Source organism: Zalophus californianus, chromosome 5 (assembly GCF_009762305.2).
Source record: "Zalophus californianus isolate mZalCal1 chromosome 5, mZalCal1.pri.v2, whole genome shotgun sequence".
Lineage (NCBI taxonomy): Eukaryota > Metazoa > Chordata > Mammalia > Carnivora > Otariidae > Zalophus > Zalophus californianus.
Window position 1 is genome coordinate 31,120,275 of NC_045599.1, and position 18,933 is coordinate 31,139,207.

General features: G+C 38.2%; 1 protein-coding gene across 4 annotated transcripts in view; it reads left to right on the forward strand.

The window, feature by feature from the left end:
* Window positions 1-1,373: 1,373 nt before the first annotated feature.
* Window positions 1,374-18,933, forward strand: part of PKD2L2 (polycystin 2 like 2, transient receptor potential cation channel) — a 40,836-nt gene continuing 23,276 nt past the window's right edge. The window contains exons 1-8 of one of the 4 annotated variants that reach the window (XM_027604883.2): window positions 1,375-1,434; window positions 2,162-2,263; window positions 3,211-3,344; window positions 5,138-5,394; window positions 8,335-8,556; window positions 14,287-14,515; window positions 16,197-16,367; window positions 16,665-16,846. In XM_027604883.2, coding sequence (XP_027460684.2) covers window positions 1,404-1,434; window positions 2,162-2,263; window positions 3,211-3,344; window positions 5,138-5,394; window positions 8,335-8,556; window positions 14,287-14,515; window positions 16,197-16,367; window positions 16,665-16,846 — 1,328 coding nt within the window. In that variant the 5' untranslated portion in view covers window positions 1,375-1,403. Of the gene's footprint in view, window positions 1,435-1,741; window positions 1,798-2,161; window positions 2,264-3,210; window positions 3,345-5,137; window positions 5,395-8,334; window positions 8,557-14,286; window positions 14,516-16,196; window positions 16,368-16,664; window positions 16,847-18,933 lie in introns of those variants that run through there. The other 3 variants (XM_027604884.2, XM_027604885.2, XM_027604886.2) reach the window with 3 other exon arrangements.

Consider the following 18,933-nt stretch of genomic DNA (forward strand, 5'->3'; position numbering starts at 1 on the left):
CAGAAATTAAGCTACTTTCCATGGTTTGCACTTCAAAAGCAAGCAACAATAACTAAATCCTGACAGAATCTCTCCTGAAATTGTGATTTTGTTTTAACCAAAAAAGTCCCTAAGTCTTCAAGACCTTTGAGTCTATTGAGCTCAATGGAATATGGAGTCTGTAGAGTCATCTGCTTAATTCTTACATTTCATATAAATTTGAATGCCTGTGGGGGCGGTCCTTCATTTCAAGTTCAGATAACCTATTAGCCAATTTTGTGAGCATCTGAGAGTCTAAGTACAGGAAAGGGAAAATCCTTTAATTACACTATTCCTTAAGCTAGGACACTAGCCCTTTCTTCTCAGGCCTCCTGTCCACGGGCCATGGCCTTTTCCTAGGCCTCTCCTGTATCTTTTATCCTTGGTAGTCTTTGACCCTCGCTGCTGTGTGGCCTCGGCTTGTTTTTTATCTACACATAAAATAGCATTTATCAACATCACTCGACATCTCTTTCAGGGAAATAACAAAAGCGACTTTATTTTTTACTTCCCCAACAGCTTGATGGTTTTCTTTGCTGGCTGCCCTGGGGCCTTTCTACTGAATTCCGTTTCATTTTCCTTTTTTCCAACATGAGACTCTCTCCTGTCTCATATCCTGGCAGAGTTTTGGATGCCTGAATTTACAGCCAAATGTCTTTGGTTTACAAACCTTCCCATCTTTGCAAAGCTTCTGGGCCATATGAGAACCTGGGTTCGCAAGGTCTCCTGTTTGGCCCACTCTTCCAAATAATCACTTCAGAGCTGGATTTTTTTAATTCTACTTTATCGTTTTCTTTAGCCACATTGGGTGGCAAGAGGGGTGGAAGCTATTTCTAGCAGCAGCTCTCGGTTAACGAGAACCGATGTCTGCAAGCAGCAGCGGCAGAGTGGGCGCTTGGTTAGGCACTCGGGCTCTGGCGTCCAGCAGACCTGCCCCGACCACCTGTGCACTTCGGTGAGTCATTGACCCTCTCAGCGCCTCGGCGTCTCCAGACCTAAAATTGAGGATAAAACACCTACCTTTCGAGAAGGGGGGATGTGAAGACTAAACAAGCCAATAAATGTACAAGGTGTTCAAGACACATTAGCCCGTTAGAATTAATTACTACGATTTTTACGACCAACCCCAGGCCCCAAGCCAGGTTCGCCCGAGAGGCCGGCCCTCCGCCAGAGACAAACGCAGCAAATCCCAGCCCCGCCTCAGCCGCCGGCTTTCCAGAGCGTTCGCGGTGCGCACGCGCGCTGTCCACCTATAGCGCGGCTTGCGCCGGTGCAGGACCGTGAGGACTTGCGCAGGCGCAGGAGCTAGGTGGCGCGCGTCGTAAAGTTACGCGCAGGCGCGGTAGACCGGGGAGGTCGAACGGGCGTCGTTGTCCAGGTCGGCCATGGCTGAGGCGTCACGGTGGCACCGAGGCGGTGAGGGGTCATCCAAAGGAGTTGTGGGCAGGGCCTATTTGGAAATTATAAGTACCGTGGAAGGAACTATGTAGCCCCATATCTATGCATGAAAGACAGGACGTTTAGCCCTCACAGTCTCCCCTTGAGAAGGGGTGGATAGGGGTCCCCTTTCACAGATGGGAAAACTGAAGCCCTGAGGCGATATGGCACCCGCCCCTTGCCCGAGGCTCGAGCCAGGGTTGTTACTTGATGCACAGATACCGTCACTAAGCCATTCTGCGAAGCTTTTAGTTGACACGGAGTCTTACCTCGATAGAACCCCAGGCCGAGTCATTTAACCCCTCCAGCAGAAGCCAGTCTTCCCAAGAAGCAATATAGAAGGTAGAGAAAACGGTTAGGGACAGATGAGTGACTTTTTTTTTCTTTTTTCTTCTCTCTCTTTTTTTTTTTTTGTATTTTGCTTTTTCACTTTTCAGACGGGATTTCTGAGGAAACGTCCGTGTCATATATAAAATTCACTAGTGTTCAGTCAAAATGACTGTCCGCTCACCCCCCCCCCATGGGAAGTGTTAGTAATTAGTCCTCCTTCGCAAAAGTGAGAATTAAAAAAATAACCAGAAGCCATTGGAGCTTTCTTTCACACAGTGTATCAGCTAAAAGTGGCTGTGTTTTCCCATCATCGTTATTTATATACATTATAAATGGCATAATAATGTAAGGAAACAATTTGTTTTGTGTCTCACAGGGACTCCGAAACATAACCTGCATTACAGTAAGGAAGTAGAAATTAGAACCACACTTCAGGAGTTGGCACTCTACTTTATTTTTTTAATAAACCTATGTATATGTAAGTACACAGATGTAGACAAAGACACTGTATGAACTAAGAAGTTATGTGGAGGTGAAAAAAAACGTACTTTATAAACCATAGATTCTCAGACTACTAAGACCTCTAAAAAAATAGTGACACATTTTAGATTTATCTTAAATTCATTTAGATTGACGCTATTTCCATTTCTTAAAGGGCAAAGCTTTAGGTCACAGGTGTAATGAAAAGCTTTCACAGTCAACATTGATTGAATTAGTATATCCAGTGAAGTACATCATTGGTGTATACAGTGAAATAATATGAAACATTAAAGCATGGCATAGGCTCATGTGCCATAGAATCATGTTGAAGGTAGATAATTGGTAAACACTAAAAGTCTGCTAGCAAAAAAAAAAAGAGAAACATGTTTAGTCATGTTAAAGAAAGACCCTGCTCTAAAATCTATCCACCCACCCTAGAAAGAGAACAAATACCAGTTAATATTTTTAAAAATTCTTATCGTGTGCCAAAACATGGATTTAAGTGTTCCACATGCATTATCTCACTTCTCATTACAAAACTGAGGTAGGAGATGATACCCTATGATGGGACTCAAATTGTTATTTGAACTCAAAATCCATAGCTTTATTCACTATATTGTATTGCCTACTCTCAAAATAGAGAAAAAACTTGAATAGTATGCATAATGTGTTCTCATTTTTGTAAAAATAAACTTATTTTCTTTATAAATGTGTAGGCCTATAGAAAAATCTGAAGAATATGTGCTAAACCTAATTCTAGCAGTGGAATTACAGGAAACTTCTTCCTGTTTTGTATATTTCTATTTTCTTTTTTTTTTAATTTTATAATTAGTCAAGAAAAAATTTGAATTTTCAAAACAAAATTGGGAATAAAATTTCACTAACTTTTAATCCTGATAAACAGTTTTTAAAAATAAATTTTTAAACAAAAATTCTTCTCCTTAGTGACTTTTGGGATGGTAAACCCACATATGTATTACTTAAACAAAGTTATGTCATCTCTATTTTTGGACACTTCTGTGCCTGGTGATGAAAGAACCAACTTTAAGTCTATTCGCAGCATAACTGATTTTTGGAAGGTAAGGTATCATGTGATTGAGAATGAAGTAGCTTTTGGTATTGCATAAACAAACTCATGGCACACATAATAGGCACTGGAGACATATTTGTTGAAGGAACAAGTAAAAATGAATATTTCTTTAAACTTTTAGAATCAACCCATCAGTGTGTATTGAGAACCTATGCTCTCAGTGTAATAGAGTTCTTAGAACTTTAAAAAAAATACTTTTTTAAAAGATTTTATTTATTAGAGAGAGAGAGTAAGCAGAGGGAGAAGCAGACTCCCCGCTGAGCAAGGAGCCTGTTGTGGGGCTCAATCCCAGGACCCTGAGATCATGACCTGAGCCGAAGGCAGCCACTTAACCAACTGAGCCACCCAGGCACCCCAAAATTATACTTTTTTTAAAAAACATTATCATTGCATTTGGAAAATAGTAGACTTGCTTATGTGGGGTTAGGATCCATGTCAAACTGTAATTGTGTATAGTGAAAATTATTCTTAAAAAATCCTTAAATGGGGGCGCCTCACTGGCTCAGTTGGAAGAGCATGCAACTCTTGAATTTGATTTTGGGGTTATGGGTGTAGAGATTACTAAAAAATTTTTTAAAAATCCTCAAATTTGTGAAATGTATATAATTTTGGTATACAGCCTTATACTGTGTATTACAGTAATGTACAGTATATAATCAAGTAAATAATAAAAAGTACATATGCAAAATATAACTATAGTGTTTTTAATTATGTGAGAGTGCCATTCCTTCAGCTTTGGAACAGATTTGTTTTTTCCATTACATTTAACTTAGCAAGATGCTCACTATTATTATTTATTATTAGGAAAAGAACAATTATTAGGAAAGAACAATTAAGAGAACAGAAGTTTCAAGTATCCCAAGTCACAAACATTGGGGCATATAAGGAAAGTTTTCCAGAGGTGATGACAATTCACTTGCATTTTAAAGGATGAGTAACAGGAGGGCATTCTAGGAAGGATAAACAATATGTGCTATAAGTAATTCTACATATGGAGCTATGTTTGGCATTACAGGAATACAGAAGATGAGCTGGAAAAGGCCAAACTCTGAATTGAACAGAGGTCAGTCATGAATGCCATGCTAGGAAACTGAAACTTATGGGAAGGAGACAGGGTCATTTCCCGAGAGCAGAAGTTTGAGATGAGAGCAGATGATTTGAGGTCATTGGTATAGGCCAGGTGAAATATAAAAGAAAACGATTTTCCCTGAGACTAAGAAGTGGAGTTCACCCTACTTTTTTATTGTGCTATCTTGAAGTATACGTGGCCAATGGCAAAGAAGACAAAGGCAGGAAAGGAAAAACCGAACCCAGGGTTGGGGATCTCTTAGAATGGCAGAGCCAGGAAGTAGTAGCAGTCACCACTGCCGGAACTGGTGGGGAAGGAGAACACAGACAACTTCAAGGGCAAGTGAGGACTTGTGGCTATAACAACCATAAGTGTGTGGCTATGGGTTTATAGACTCATGTATTAGGGGACAGTTTTCAATATACCCCTCATATAAGGGAAAAGAAAAGTTGTGGAATTAAATGAATTCATATTTGTAAAGTGCTAGAGCAGTGCATAGTACATAGTAAGGGCTCAGTAAATATTAACCATCTTCATTATCATCATCGACATCATCATCATATCTTTAATATTAATGGTGGCTTGGTCAGTAATTTTCATACTCCTCAAAATCACTGATTTTTATGTTCTTAAGGTAACATTATGAACGTAGATTCTGTTACACAATTGACATGAAAATATTTTTCCCGTAACATTTATCTTTCTATATGAAGTTTATGGAAGGACCCCTTTTGGAAGGTCTGTACTGGGATGAATGGTACACTAACAAGACGCTGTATGATTTAAAGAATACCAGTCGCATCTACTATGAGAACATACTTTTAGGAGTCCCCAGAGTCCGTCAACTAAAAGTCCGCAACAACACATGCAAGGTCTATTCATCCCTTCAGTCTTTGATGAATGAATGTTATGACAGATACACTTCTAAAAATGAAGACCTGGCTGATTTTGGCCTTAAGGTGGAAACTGAGTAAGTAATATAAAATTACATGTAACTTTTCCTAGCATCTTACCATTGTATCTTTTAAAAATTAGGAAAATATGTATATTTTCCAAATAATACCAACAGTGGTCTGGCAGGTAAGGAGACTATTGCAATAATAGTAACAAAGGAAGGAGCAGTGTTTAGAAAAGTAAGAGTGAACCTGTTATTTTGTTTACCAAAGGATATAAAGAGTATTCTTTTTTTTCTAACTGGGGTATATGAAGTGCTAAGTCATTTTGAACATAAGGTAAAACATCCATTTCTGCTTTTACAGTACTCAAATCAGCTTTTCTGTCTCTGACCAGATTCCCTCAAACACATCCCAAAAGCTTCTTGGGACCCTTAGGGAGTGTGTTAGGTGTGCTCTGCCACTTTCCTCCTTTCTCACTCTTACTTCAGTGATATCTTCTGTTATTGCCAATATGGAAAAGGAGCAGTTATGCTCTGGAGGCACTGCATCTGACGATGCCTACCAAAAATATTATAGCCGTATTCTCCAAATCAGCTGAGGCTAATGCTGGTGTACACTCATGTCTATACTGAAGACAGGACACCCAAAGCCAGAAGCTGCTGGTATCATTGCTTTTACAGTCCTATGAAAATCATAGGGGGCAGAGAACACATTTTTTAATTTAATATTTATCAAAATGATACAATTCTATTATGCAGCCATAAAAAGGAATGAGATCTTGCCATTTGCAATGACATGGATAGAACTGGAGGGTGTTATGCTGAGTGAAATAAGTCCATCAGAGAAAGACATGTATCGTATGACCTCGCTGATATGAGGAATTTTTAACCTCAGGAAACAAACTGAGGGTTGCTGGAGTGGTGGGGGGTGGGAGGGATGGGGTGGCTGGGTGATAGACATTGGGGAGGGTATGTGCTATGGTGAGCGCTGTGAATTGTGCAAGACTGTTGAATCACAGATCTGTACTTCTGAAACAAATAATGCAATATATGTTAAGAAAAAAAAAAAGACGATAGCAGGAGGGGAAGAATGAAGGGGAGTAAGTTGGAGGGGGAGATGAACCATGAGAGATGATGGGCTCTGAAAAACAAACTGAGGTTTCTAGAGGGGAGGGGGTGGGGGATGGGTTAGCCTGGTGATGGGTATTAAAGAGGGCACATTCTGCGTGGAGCACTGGGTGTTATGCACAAACAATGAATCATGGAACACTACATCAAAAACTAACGATGTAATGTATGTTGATTAACATAACAATAAAAATTTTAAAAAACAACAAAAAAATTTTTTTTAAAATGATACAATTCTCCAGAAGCAGCCTCTTTGAGCTCTTTTAGTTGTTTCTTCTGGTGTACTTTCTATTTCTAAATAATGTGCTTGTACTGCTATTACTTGATTTTACAGTTTTATGTATCTGTTGTCTGTCATGGGTCCCTCCCTCGACACACACACTTCCCATTTCCCTTAGCCTGTTGTTAGATCATAATTTTTGTTAATCATTAGTCAGTATTTATATTATAAATATGAGCAATGATTACATTTCTTCAACAACCTCTCCTGTAGCATCAAGATTAATCACTGCTTTACAGTTTTTGTTGACTTGTTTTTTCTTTGTGTAAGTTTTTGGTTATACTTTAGGATAGCAAAGTGCTCGTATAATTCTTAGAAATCTGATGAACTCATTAAGTATGGTGACACAGTCTCTTAGATATTACTGTACTGTATACTACTCTTTAAATGAAAAATTACAGAATAAATCAGATAATTGCACATTTTAAATTGGAATCTAAAAACTAATCTGTTAGGTATTCTATTATACCAAATTCTCATAAAAACTAAAAGTAAGTTAAATACCAAAATTAACACTACAGACTTGGAATTATAATACTTGTTATTCCCTAACAAAATAAGAATCAATCTGTGCTTGCTTGTCTATCTAAAATGTAACATTCACTAATTAAAAACATCATAAAAAATTGGAAGTAGGAGAGGATTGGTATAACAAATGTTCTTGTTTCAGTTTAACAACCATGTGGAAAACACTCAAAAATACAACAATGGAATTTTCATTAAATCTGAGTATTTTTTCTTAGTGTTATCACTTTCCCCCCCTCCTGAGAACAAACAGTATTATTAATAGAAAAACAGCTCTAAGCAGTATACCTTTGGATAATGATTCAAATCTGTCTGGGGAGGCTGAATAGGGAATGAAATGAGGAGTCAAAGTTTTAATTTTTGATATTCCATAATTAAAAGTTAAAAGGATGGGGGTGCTTGAGTGGCTCGGTTGCACGTAGGACTCTTGATACTGGCTCAGGTCATGATTTCAGATTCGTGGGATCGGTCCCCGCGTCCCGCTCCATGCTGAGCATGGAGCCTGCTTGGGATTCTCTCTCTCCTTCTGCCTTTCCCCCCATCTTACATGTGTTTACTCACTCTCTCTGTCTCTCAAAAAAAGTAGAAAGGATGGAAACAAAATTCAGTTAAGCACATTTTACTTTGATTTATAAACTTTTGTAAAATAAGATACCTACTGGGGCACCTGGGTGTGGCTCAGTCAGTTAAGCATCTGCCTTCAGCTCAGGTCATGATCCAGGGGTCCTCGGATTGAGTCCCACATCAGGCTCCTTGCTCAGCGGGGAGTCTGCTTCTCCCTCTGCCCCCCCCTCCCCTTTGCTTGTGCTTTCTTTATCTGACAAATAAATAAAATAAAATCTTTAAAAAAAAAAACCTTTTCTCATTGCATCTAGTCCGGTGTGTTACCCACACTAAACACTAAACAATGAAAACATACGAAATCTTAATCCTTTTAATCCTTAACTCATTGTCTTGCTTCAAAGTTACCATAAAACTTATGAACTTAAAACTGCCTTTTTTTTTTAATGTTAGCTTAAATTCTTAGAATACATCTCAGTCAGGCTTTCTCATCTCTTCATTATTCTTTTTATACCTAACAGATGGAAGTACGCTACTCCTGATAGTACCTCCCCTTGGCACTGGGGATTTGTTGGTGTTTACCGAAATGGGGGATTTATTTTCACTTTATCAAAATCAAAATCTGAAACAAAAAACAAGTTTATTAACCTTCAGCTGAACAGCTGGATCACAAGAGGGACTAGAGTTATTTTTATTGATTTTTCATTATACAATGCTAATGTAAACCTGTTTTGCATAATCAGGTAAGTGACTCAAAACCTCTTTATTAGTGTCTTGAATTTAAAAAGCCTTCAGAGGGGCACTTGGCTGACTCACTCAGTGGAACATGGCACTCTTGGTCTCAGGGTCGTGAGTTTGGGCCCTACATTGGGCATGGAGCCTGCTTAAAATGTATACACATACATACATACATGGCATCCAGAGCCCTCATTAGGGTTTCCAGTTTGTGTGTGTTTATACTGAGATTAAAATCATAAGCCTCAGGGCACCTGGGTGGCTCGGTCAGTTAAGCATCTGACTCTTGATCTCATCTCAGGCCTTGATCTCACAGTTGTGAGTTCAAGCTCCACGTTGGGCTCCACGCTGGGCCCGGAGCCTACTTAAAAAAAAAAATCATAGGGTTACCTGGGTGGCTCAGTTGGTTAAGCGTCTGCCTCCAGCTCAGGTCATGATCCCAGCATCCTGGGATCAAGCCCCACATCGGACTCCCTGCTACTTAGGAGCTTCTCCCTCTGTCTGCCGCTCCCCCAGCTTGTGCTCTCTCGCTCTTGCTCTCTGTCAAGTAAATAAATCTTTAAAAAAAAAAAAACATAGGCCTCAAAATAAAGTAGTTATGCCAATAATGAATAAGATGGTAAAGCAGCATCATATTCATTGTTTCATTGTTTTTGGAATATATTCAAGAACATGGAGAATTACTTAACATACAATATGTTTTATATTAAGGATATATAGTCTTATTCTGCAGCTGCACAGAATCTCACGTTTAGTCTTGATTTCTATCTCTAAATCACATCATTTAAACCTGTTGATTTCTTTGCAGAATGAGCTTCTTTATTAAGTTATTTTGTCTCAAGAATGAAAAATTTATATTTCAAACAATATATACCCATAGCCAGCATCCTAGAAATGATTAGAGCCTGCGGTGATTTGCAAAAATGGCCCCAATTCTTCACATCTTTGCCATGTAACCTTGCAGTGCTCTGCCACCCAGGGTTGGGTGCATTTACCCAGCTCCTGATGCTAGGCTCAGCCTTGAGTTTTTTTGTTGTTTTGTGGTGGTTGTTTTAATTTTTTTAATTTAAATTCAATTAATTAACAATGCATTATTAGTTTCAGAGGTAGAGTTCAGTGATTCATCAGTTTCATACAATACCCAGTGCTCATTACATCACATGCCCTCCTTAATGTCCATCACCCAGTTACCCCACCCTCCCAACCCCCTGCATCCAGCAATCCTCAGTTTCTTATGATTAAGAGTCTCTTATGGTTTGTCTCCCTCTCTGATTTCATCTTGTTTTGTTTTTTCCTCTCTTCCCCTATGATGCTATATTTTATTTCTTAAATTCCACATATGAGTGAGATCATATGATAATTGTCTCTCTCTGATTGATTTATTTCACTTAGCATAATACCCTCTGGTTTCATCCACGTCATTGCAAATGGCAAGATTTCATTCTTTTTGATGGCTGAATAGTATTCCATTGTAGATATACCCACCACATCTTCTTCATCCATTCATCTGTCGATGGACTTCTGGGCTCTTTCCATACTTGGCTATTGTGAACATTGCTGCTATAAACATTGGGGTGCAGGTGCCCCTTTTGAGGACTACATTTGTATCTTTGGGGTTAATCCCTAGTAGTGCAGTTGCTGGGTCCTAGGGTAGCTCTATTTTTAACTTCTTGAGGAACCTCCATACTGTTTTCCAGAGTGGCTGCACCAGTTTGCATTTCCCACCAAGAGTGTAAGAGCGTTCCCCTTCTCTGCATCCTCACCAACATTTGTTGTTTCCCGACTTATTCATTTTAGCCATTCTGACTGGTGTGAGGTGGTATCTCAAAGTGGTTTTGATTTGTATTTCCCTGATGCCAAGTGATGTTGAGCATTTTTTATGTCGGCCATTTGTATGTCTTCTTTGTAGAAATGTCTGTTCATGTCTTCTGCCCATTTCTTGATTGGATTATTTGTTCTTTGGGTGTTGAGTTTGATAAATTCTTTATAGATTTTTGATACTAGCCCTTTATCTGATAAGACATCTGCAAATATCTTCTCCCATTCTGTAGGGTGTCTTTTGGCCTTGTCTACTGTTTCCTTTGCTGTGCAAAAGGTTTTTATCTTGTTGAAGTCCCAGTAGTTCATTTTTGCCTTTGTCTCCCTTGCCTTTGGAGACGTGTCTAGTGAGAAGCTGCTGCGGCCAAGGTCACAGAGGTTGCTGCCTTTGTTCTCCTCTAGGATTTTAGTGGATTCCTGTCTCACATTTAGGTCTTTCATCCATTTTGAGTCTATTTTTGTCTATGGTGCAGGAAAATGGTCCAGTTTCATTCTTCTGCACGTGGCTGTCCAATTTTCCCAACACCATTTGTTGAAGAGACTGTCCTTTTTCCATGGGATATTCTTTCCTGCTTTGTCAAAGATTAGTTGACCACAGAGTTGAGGGTCCATTTCTGGATTCTCTATTCTGTTCCGTTGATCTACGTGTCTGTTTTTGTGCCAATACCATACTGTCTTGATGATGACAGCTTTGTAATAGAGCTTGAAGTCCGGAATTGTGATGCCACCAGCTTTGCTTTTCTTTTTCAACATTCTTCTGGGTATTTGGGGTCTTTTCTGGTTCCATACAAATTTTAGGATTATTTGTTCCAGCTCTGTGAAAAAGTTGATGGCATTTTGATAGGGATTGCATTGAATGTATAGATTGCTCTCAGTAGCAGACATTTTAACATTATTTGTTCTTCCAGTTCATGAGCATGGAACGTTTTTTCCATTTCTTTGTGTCTTCCTCAATTTCTTTAATGAGTGTTCTATAGTTTTCTGAGTACAGATCCTTTGCCTTTTGGTTAGGTTTATTCCTAGGAATCTTATGGTTTTTGGTGCAATTGTAGATGGGATCAACTCCTTAGTTTCTCTTTGGGCTTAGCCTTGTGACTTGCTTTGGTCAATGGAATGGGAGCAGATAAGATACAAGCAGAAGTTTGAAATGAGTTTGCCTGTTAAAACTTGTTCTCTAGGGGCGCCTGGGTGGCTCAGTCATTAAGCGTCTGCCTTCGGCTCAGGTCATGATCCCAGGGTCCTGGGATTGAGCCCTGCGTCGGGCTCCCTGCTCTGCGGGAAGCCTGCTTCTCCCTCTCCCGCTCCCCCTGCTTGTGTTCCTGCTCCCACTGTGTCTCTCTCTGTCAAATAAATAAATAAAATCTTAAAAAAAAAAAAAAAAACTTGTTCTCTGGCATTTCTGCCATTACATGAGGACATGTCTGGGTTGATGTGGACCCAGGAGGATGGTAAGAGAGATTCCCTTATAAGGAAGAAGAGGAGGCAAAGGAGGAGGAGGAGAAGGGGAAAGAATCAGCAGGCAGGGGAGAGAACCCTCTAAAGAGAAAAAATTGTTTCCATTTGTCTGATGACCTTAGTGCCTAACCTGGACCATGCTAATTGGCTTTAGCCCTGGGTTCTAGAACCACACACTGACAAAGAAACAGGATTACCATGATTGAATCTGTCTGGGGATTGAATCAGCTTCCTCTGAGTGATCTGGGAATGAGTGGATGCCTGGTACAATCAAGGTTCTATTAGAAAGGAGGAATGGAATAATGACCACAGACAAGCAAAGAGTAGTATCCACTAAAATCTCAGTGAATCTTAAATCTCTCTCATGAGTCTTACATTTCTACACTAAATGGAATACAGAATTGGTGTCTACTCTGATTAGGGGACTTTGCCCTTGTGCAACAGTGACAGTGAAACCAACCATGGCCTTTAAAATCTGGAAAAATGAATAAAACAAATCTATTGTCTTAAGTAGCATGGACATTACACCATTTCTTTTATAGTTTTTTTTTTCTCTTCTTTCAGGGAATCAGAGCTTTTTACCAACATTAATCACTCTTTCCAACAGTTCTGATCAGGATAAAGAATACAAATCAACATTATTTAACATTATTCTTCCAGTTCATGAGCATGGAACGTTTTTTCGATTTCTTTTCGTCTTCCCCAATTTCTTTGGCCTTAAACACGAGGAGAAACATTGGGATAACTGGCTTAAAATCATACAGAGAACTCCTTGTTACACTAGACTAAGTCCAGATTTCCTGTCCCTGGGGTTTATGCTTATTCTGTTACCTTTTTTTTTTTTTTGGTGAAAAAAATTTATATTTAGATTTAGCCAGCTGGACTCAGTTTAGATGATTCCAATTTTGTTGGCAACATCCAAAGCATCATAGTCAGGAGCCAGTCGAACATATGCCTTCTTCTCTCCATCAGGCCTGATCAAGGTGTTGACCTTGGCCACGTCAATGTCGTAGAGCTTCTTCACAGCCTGTTTGATCTGGTGCTTATTGGCCTTGACATCCACAATGAACACAAGTGTGTTGTTGTCTTCTATTTTCTTCATGGCTGACTCAGTAGTCAGGGGGAACTTGATGATGGCATAGTGAGATGGCGCCGAAGGCTAAGAAGGAAGCCTCTGCCCCTCTGTTACCTTTTAAAATGTTACTTTTTAGAAACTAACAAATATTATTTTTTAAAAAAAGATTTTATTTTTTGACAGAGAGACACAGCGAGAGAGGGAACACAAGCAGGGGAAGTAGGAGAGGGAGAAGCAGGCTTCCCGCAGAGCAGGGAGCCCGATGCGGGGCTTGATCCCAGGACCCCGGGATCATGACCTGCGCCAAAGGCAGTTGCTTAACGACTGAGCTACCCAGGCGCCCCAGAAACTAGATTTTAAAACTTTAAACTGGTGGTATATCTAATCAGTAGTTGTATTACTTATGCACATTACTTAAGACCTTACCCATGTACTTCCCTTTTGTAAACATATCTGGCAAACTAAACTGAATACTGTTCTTTTTTCCCTTTTTACTAGTGTACACTTCAGATCAAAATATTGAGTTTCTTTCACTTCACTCACTTATCCAACATTGCACACCTACTACATACAAGGCAAAACAAAGAGTTCTATTTTGTTTAACTGGTTTTGGGTTTTATTTTGGCAGCACCTTATTCCAGTAGCAATAATATTTGCTAATATATCTAAGTAGGAATAATTACATTATGATAGAGATACTGGGTTCCTTAAATTACTGCCAATTCTTAATTATCTGAAGTTGTAGAGAGCAGTAGAAATACAGTGAACAACCTCAAAATCTTTTTATTTAGTATTGGAATTAATTTTTATACTTCTCTTTGCATATAAATCCTTGTATCCAACATCCTGTGCCTAAAGTAAACAGGAAACATTTGTTTTAGTAGACCATGTAATCTTGACATTTAGAAGCAAGAAGTATCTCTGATAATCTAAAGGGGGAGAGTGTATTTTCCTTCTCTGAAACATTCAAGAATTATGTATTCTGGGGGGAGTACTGATTAATAACAGTAACTAACAGTATAGCATTTCTTGAACATCATCTCATTCTCTTGTGGAGATAAAGTGATATTCCCAGTGATGATCAAGAAATCTAAACACAAAATAGAAAGAATGTATGGCTAACATCACATCTTACTTTCTCAATGACATTGGTCTTTGACCACTGTGAATATTCAGAGTACAAAAAAAAGTGAAGCCATTAAAAAATAAGTAAATCCACTAGAATTTCTTTTAAATTGAACACATGACCCCCAAAAAACATATTTTGTATAAAATAACTGATTATTAAAGTACACATCATCACAAATTAGAAACTTCACATTGAGTTAGCTACTGAAATATAAATGCTTGAAATAAATGCACAGTTACTTTCACTAACCTAATTTTACAGATTGGTGGCAGAATTCCCTGCAACTGGAGGAATAATTACTTCATGGCAGTTTTACTCTGTGAAGCTCCTCAGATATGTTAGCTACTATGATTATATCATTGCTTCCTGTGAAATCACATTTTGTATTTTTCTTATTGTCTTCACAACACAAGAAGCCCAAAAAGTTAGAGAATTTAAGTCAGCCTATTTCAAAAGTGTTTGGAACTGGCTAGAATTACTACTTTTGGTGGTAAGTATACATTCATATGTATTGTTGGAGGGAATCAAATCTGAACGCACCAATGAGGGAGGTGTAAAAAGCACACTTTTCTGTTCATCTGGCAACTAGCTAAGGGGCAGCTCCGTCTCTCTCTCCCCCCTCCCCAAGTCCCAGACCCCTACCCCAACCCCTCAGCTCTTCAGGAGCCCAGCTGGTACAATTTCAAAGCTGCAAGTATCAATTATAAAAGGAACTGCCATAGAGCATACTAATGGTGGGCCTCCAAAAGTAAGAAGTCTATTTTTGGGGGTGCCTGGGTGGTTCAGTTGGTTAAGCATCTGCCTTCAGCTGGGGCCATGATTTTTGGGGTCCTGGGATCGAGCCCCAGTGTCGGGCTCCCTGCTCAGCGGGGAGTCTGCTTCTCCCACTCTAGCTCTGTGCTCTCTCTCTCTCGCTCACTCTCTCTAAAAAAAAAAAAAAATGTATTTTTTTTCCCTCTGATTTGGTCCTTGAGAAAACCAGCATAAACTTAGAATAGGTGATTCTATAGGTATTATTTAATGCACACAGTAGGTCTCCCCTCACTCAAAAAAATGTGTTTCTTATAGGGCGTCATGTTGAAAATCCTGGTTATTTTTGGACACGTACTCTTCTATGTTGCCTCTTTGTTTTCCTCCTCACACTGAATTTTGACAGAATATGCAAAATCAAGCCTAGGAAAAATACTGAAAGGGGGGGCTGGAGGGAGTGAGCAGCCAGAGGGTAGCTTGTGGGCACAGAGAACACCAGGACTGGGAATATAGTCTCTGAAAGAAATTCCAAAAACTGCCAGTTCTCGTCAATGGAATGGACTAAAACAGAGGTAGGCAGGGTGGGACAAATGGTAAGAACGTGGTCTTAGAAAAAATGAACAAACATTTCTGGCTTATTCACCCTTACTGACCCTTAGTTATAGCCAATCCAGGATATAATCCTTGTTTCCCAAAACCAGATTAAAAGTTTCTCAGAGTCAGGAAATGTGCCACCTACCTCTCTGGTATCCCCGATAATACTTAACATACAGCATAACATTGAATGTTTAACTATCTGAGCATTTCAGGCAAAAGAAGTCAAAGGAAGATTTTCATGACAGTTCGAAAGCTGTGATACCTGATACAACCTGGTTCTGAAATCCTCCTCTAGAAGAGCTGTCAGAGGGCTCTCAAGGCTTATTTTTGTGTCACTGAAAAATTTTTTCTTTTAGTGTTACGTGGTAGAAAATATTAAACTTTTAAGGATCATGTGTATGGACATGTTGAACTACTATACTGTACACATGAAACTAATATAACACTATGTTAACTACACTGGAATTATAAATAAATACATAAACAAATAAACTTCTAGGTATCACGTAGTTACATGGAGCAGAAACGCAGCCTTGTCAGAATAACGTAGTCATTTTAGACATTTGTGCTTTATGACTCAAAGAAACAGGCAGACAGATTAGGATGGTCAGGTGACCAGTATTTCTGCACTTTTGTGATCATCTTGCTATCTTAAACTTCTGTAAGTTGCGGTTCACTTCCATTCACGTAAAAGCCTACGTCTTAGTCCCCCCCCCCTTTTTGTTAAACTTCTGATGAACTTTTTCCTGTGTCTGTTCATAGGCTGCAGGAAATTCAGAAGTAGAAATTGTCTCTAATTTAATATTTCTTATTTTCCCATTTAGTTGTGTTTTGTGACTGTTTCCTTCAACATATACTGTAATATACAAATTTTTCTCTTACTTGGAGACTTGTTAAAAAATACTGAAAAATATTCAGACTTCTATTTTCTTGCATACTGGCACACTTACTACAACAATATAATCGCTGTCACCATCTTTTTTGCATGGATAAAGGTATTTATACTTTATTATATTAAATACAACAGATTAAATAAGTGGTTTTTTTTAGATAGCAAAATGGGAACTAAAGCTGCAAAGTTATGGGGAAAAAAGGATTTTCTTAACTATAAATTAATTTTAAAAAGTAGGTTGGCCTTGCAATGATTGCAGGCAAATCCTCAAACACTCCTGACTATCACTATTAAGCATTTCCTCTAATTTGAAGCAAATTTTTTCTGAAATTAATTTAACTTACTATAAGTAAGTATGATATTAGATATTCTTGTTTCAATTAACTTTGTTCTTTTTCAGATATTCAAATTCATAAGTTTTAATAAGACAATGTCTCAGCTGTCATCAACCTTGTCCTGCTGTATCAAAGACATAGTAGGATTTGCCATCATGTTTTTTATAATATTCTTTGCTTATGCTCAGTTAGGATTTCTTGTTTTTGGATCACAAGTTGACGACTTTTCCACTTTTCAAAATGCCATGTAAGCTGTTAGAATAATGTAATTATATTTACTAACTTTTAAGAAAACAAATCATGGAAAGGCCTATAATAAGTAGTAATATATGTTTTAATACATTTAAACTTGGTTTTATATTTTCACTGATAGAAAAGTACCTGGTCACACTCAAAGTAGTATTTAGCATTAAAAGATCCCAATGGATAGTGCAGTCCATTTTTTAAATGTTAAGAGGTCAAGTTAGAAAAATAATTTTTCATTTTTCATTGGTAAAAAGCTTACCAAATATAACAGAAATTGGCCTCTATGTCTCTGTAATATTTATTGTCTGGAGAAAAGAAAGTTTAAATGTTTCTCTTTAAGGCCTCTACCTTTAGAATCCTTTTATTGATATTCACCTGATTGTCCTTTGCTGACCTGGCAAAGCTGTGTTTTAATGCATAAAGCAATCAGTAGGCAACAAACTCATACAACTGATCGGGTGGAATCCTTAGAAAAGTATTCAGATTTTTTTTAAGTGAATAAATAAATTCACTCTCCTTTTTGAGTAGGTAAAATAAGTTGTGTGTGTGTAAGAAAATTATGATAGTCTGAAATATAAATTCTCAAAATATGTAACTTAGACCAATATTGGTGGGAAATGGCTTCATATTTAAATAAGTTTTTGAAATTTTGCATCACTCTTTTGAAAATTTGGAGTGCATGTTAACATATGACCCTGAGAAAAACTGCAATAACTTTCTTAACTTTAGTCAAGAATTCCCCAAACTTACTTGTCCATGCCCTTTTACTTGATTTTGGGGGAGTTCTGGTCCAAGGAAATGTCTTAAGTTGCTCTCTTTTCACCATCCACAGGGATATATTTGAAGTGCCAATTCTAAGAAATTTCATATTTGCTGAAATAACCCTTTATTAATTACTCATAGAAAGAAGAGTGGACTAGGAACCAAGAGGATATAGTTCTACTTTCCACTTCTGCACTAGCTATTCACCTTTTCTAGACCTTTATTTCTTTATCTGCAAATGAAGGGACTGGACTGTTATTCCCAAAGATTCCTTCCAATGTCAACAGCCTACAATTTGAGAAGTCTAATTAGCTTTCTCTTGAGTGAATTATGTTTGCAGTTCCAACAACTTCTTGGTCCTTTCCTAGGATCTTAACTCAAGTGTCACTAATAAAACTTAGTAGTATTGGACATTGAATATAATTGTAGTAATTTACAGAACTTGGAAATTGGTCTTACCCTAGATAGTGGAGAAGAAAGGAAGTATAAGACACAGAACAAACAGGTAGACAACTTTGGAATACATTAATGAGGGGACCTCTGCTTTTGGTAATGATGTGCTAGGTTATTCAAATCAACCTCCTCTTCAAGACAATTTAAAAAGCTAGATGAAATACAGGTAACATTGAAGAACTGACCATAAAGTAGATAATAAGTGGACCAAAACCAAAAGGCAAGAACCCAGAGAAGTAAGCTCAGCATCCAAGGCTTCTTTTGCCCTGAAGCCTTCTTTTTACGTTTATAAGGGTTTTTTTTTATTGTGTTAAGATATACATAAAATTTACCATCTTAACCATTTCCAAGTGTACAATTCAGTGAGATTAAGTACATTCATACTGTGCAACATCACCACCATCCATCTCCAGAACTCTTTTCATCTTGTAAAACTGAAACTATGCCCATTAATCAAGAATTCTCCACTTTCCCCCTTTCTCAGCCTCTGGCAACCACCATTCTACTTTTTGTCTCTCTCTCTCTCTTTTGATTTTCATTAACTCTAGGTGCTTAGTGGGATCATACAGTATTTGCCTATTTGTGACTGATTTATTTCACTTAGCATGCCTTCAGGATTCATCGGTGTCATGCAATATGTTGGAATTTCCTCCCTTTTCTTGACTTTCCCCATGTCTTTTAGTTCTTTGAGCATCTCTTTAAAGTCTTTGTCTAGTAGGTTTGCTATCTGGTCTTTCTCAGGGATATTTCTGTTGGTTTATTTTTTTCCTTTGATTGGGTCATACTTTCCTGCTTCTTTGTATGTCCTGTCTTTTCTTGTTGTTGTTGAAACCTGGACATTTGAATGTAGAATGTGATAACCCTGGAAATGAC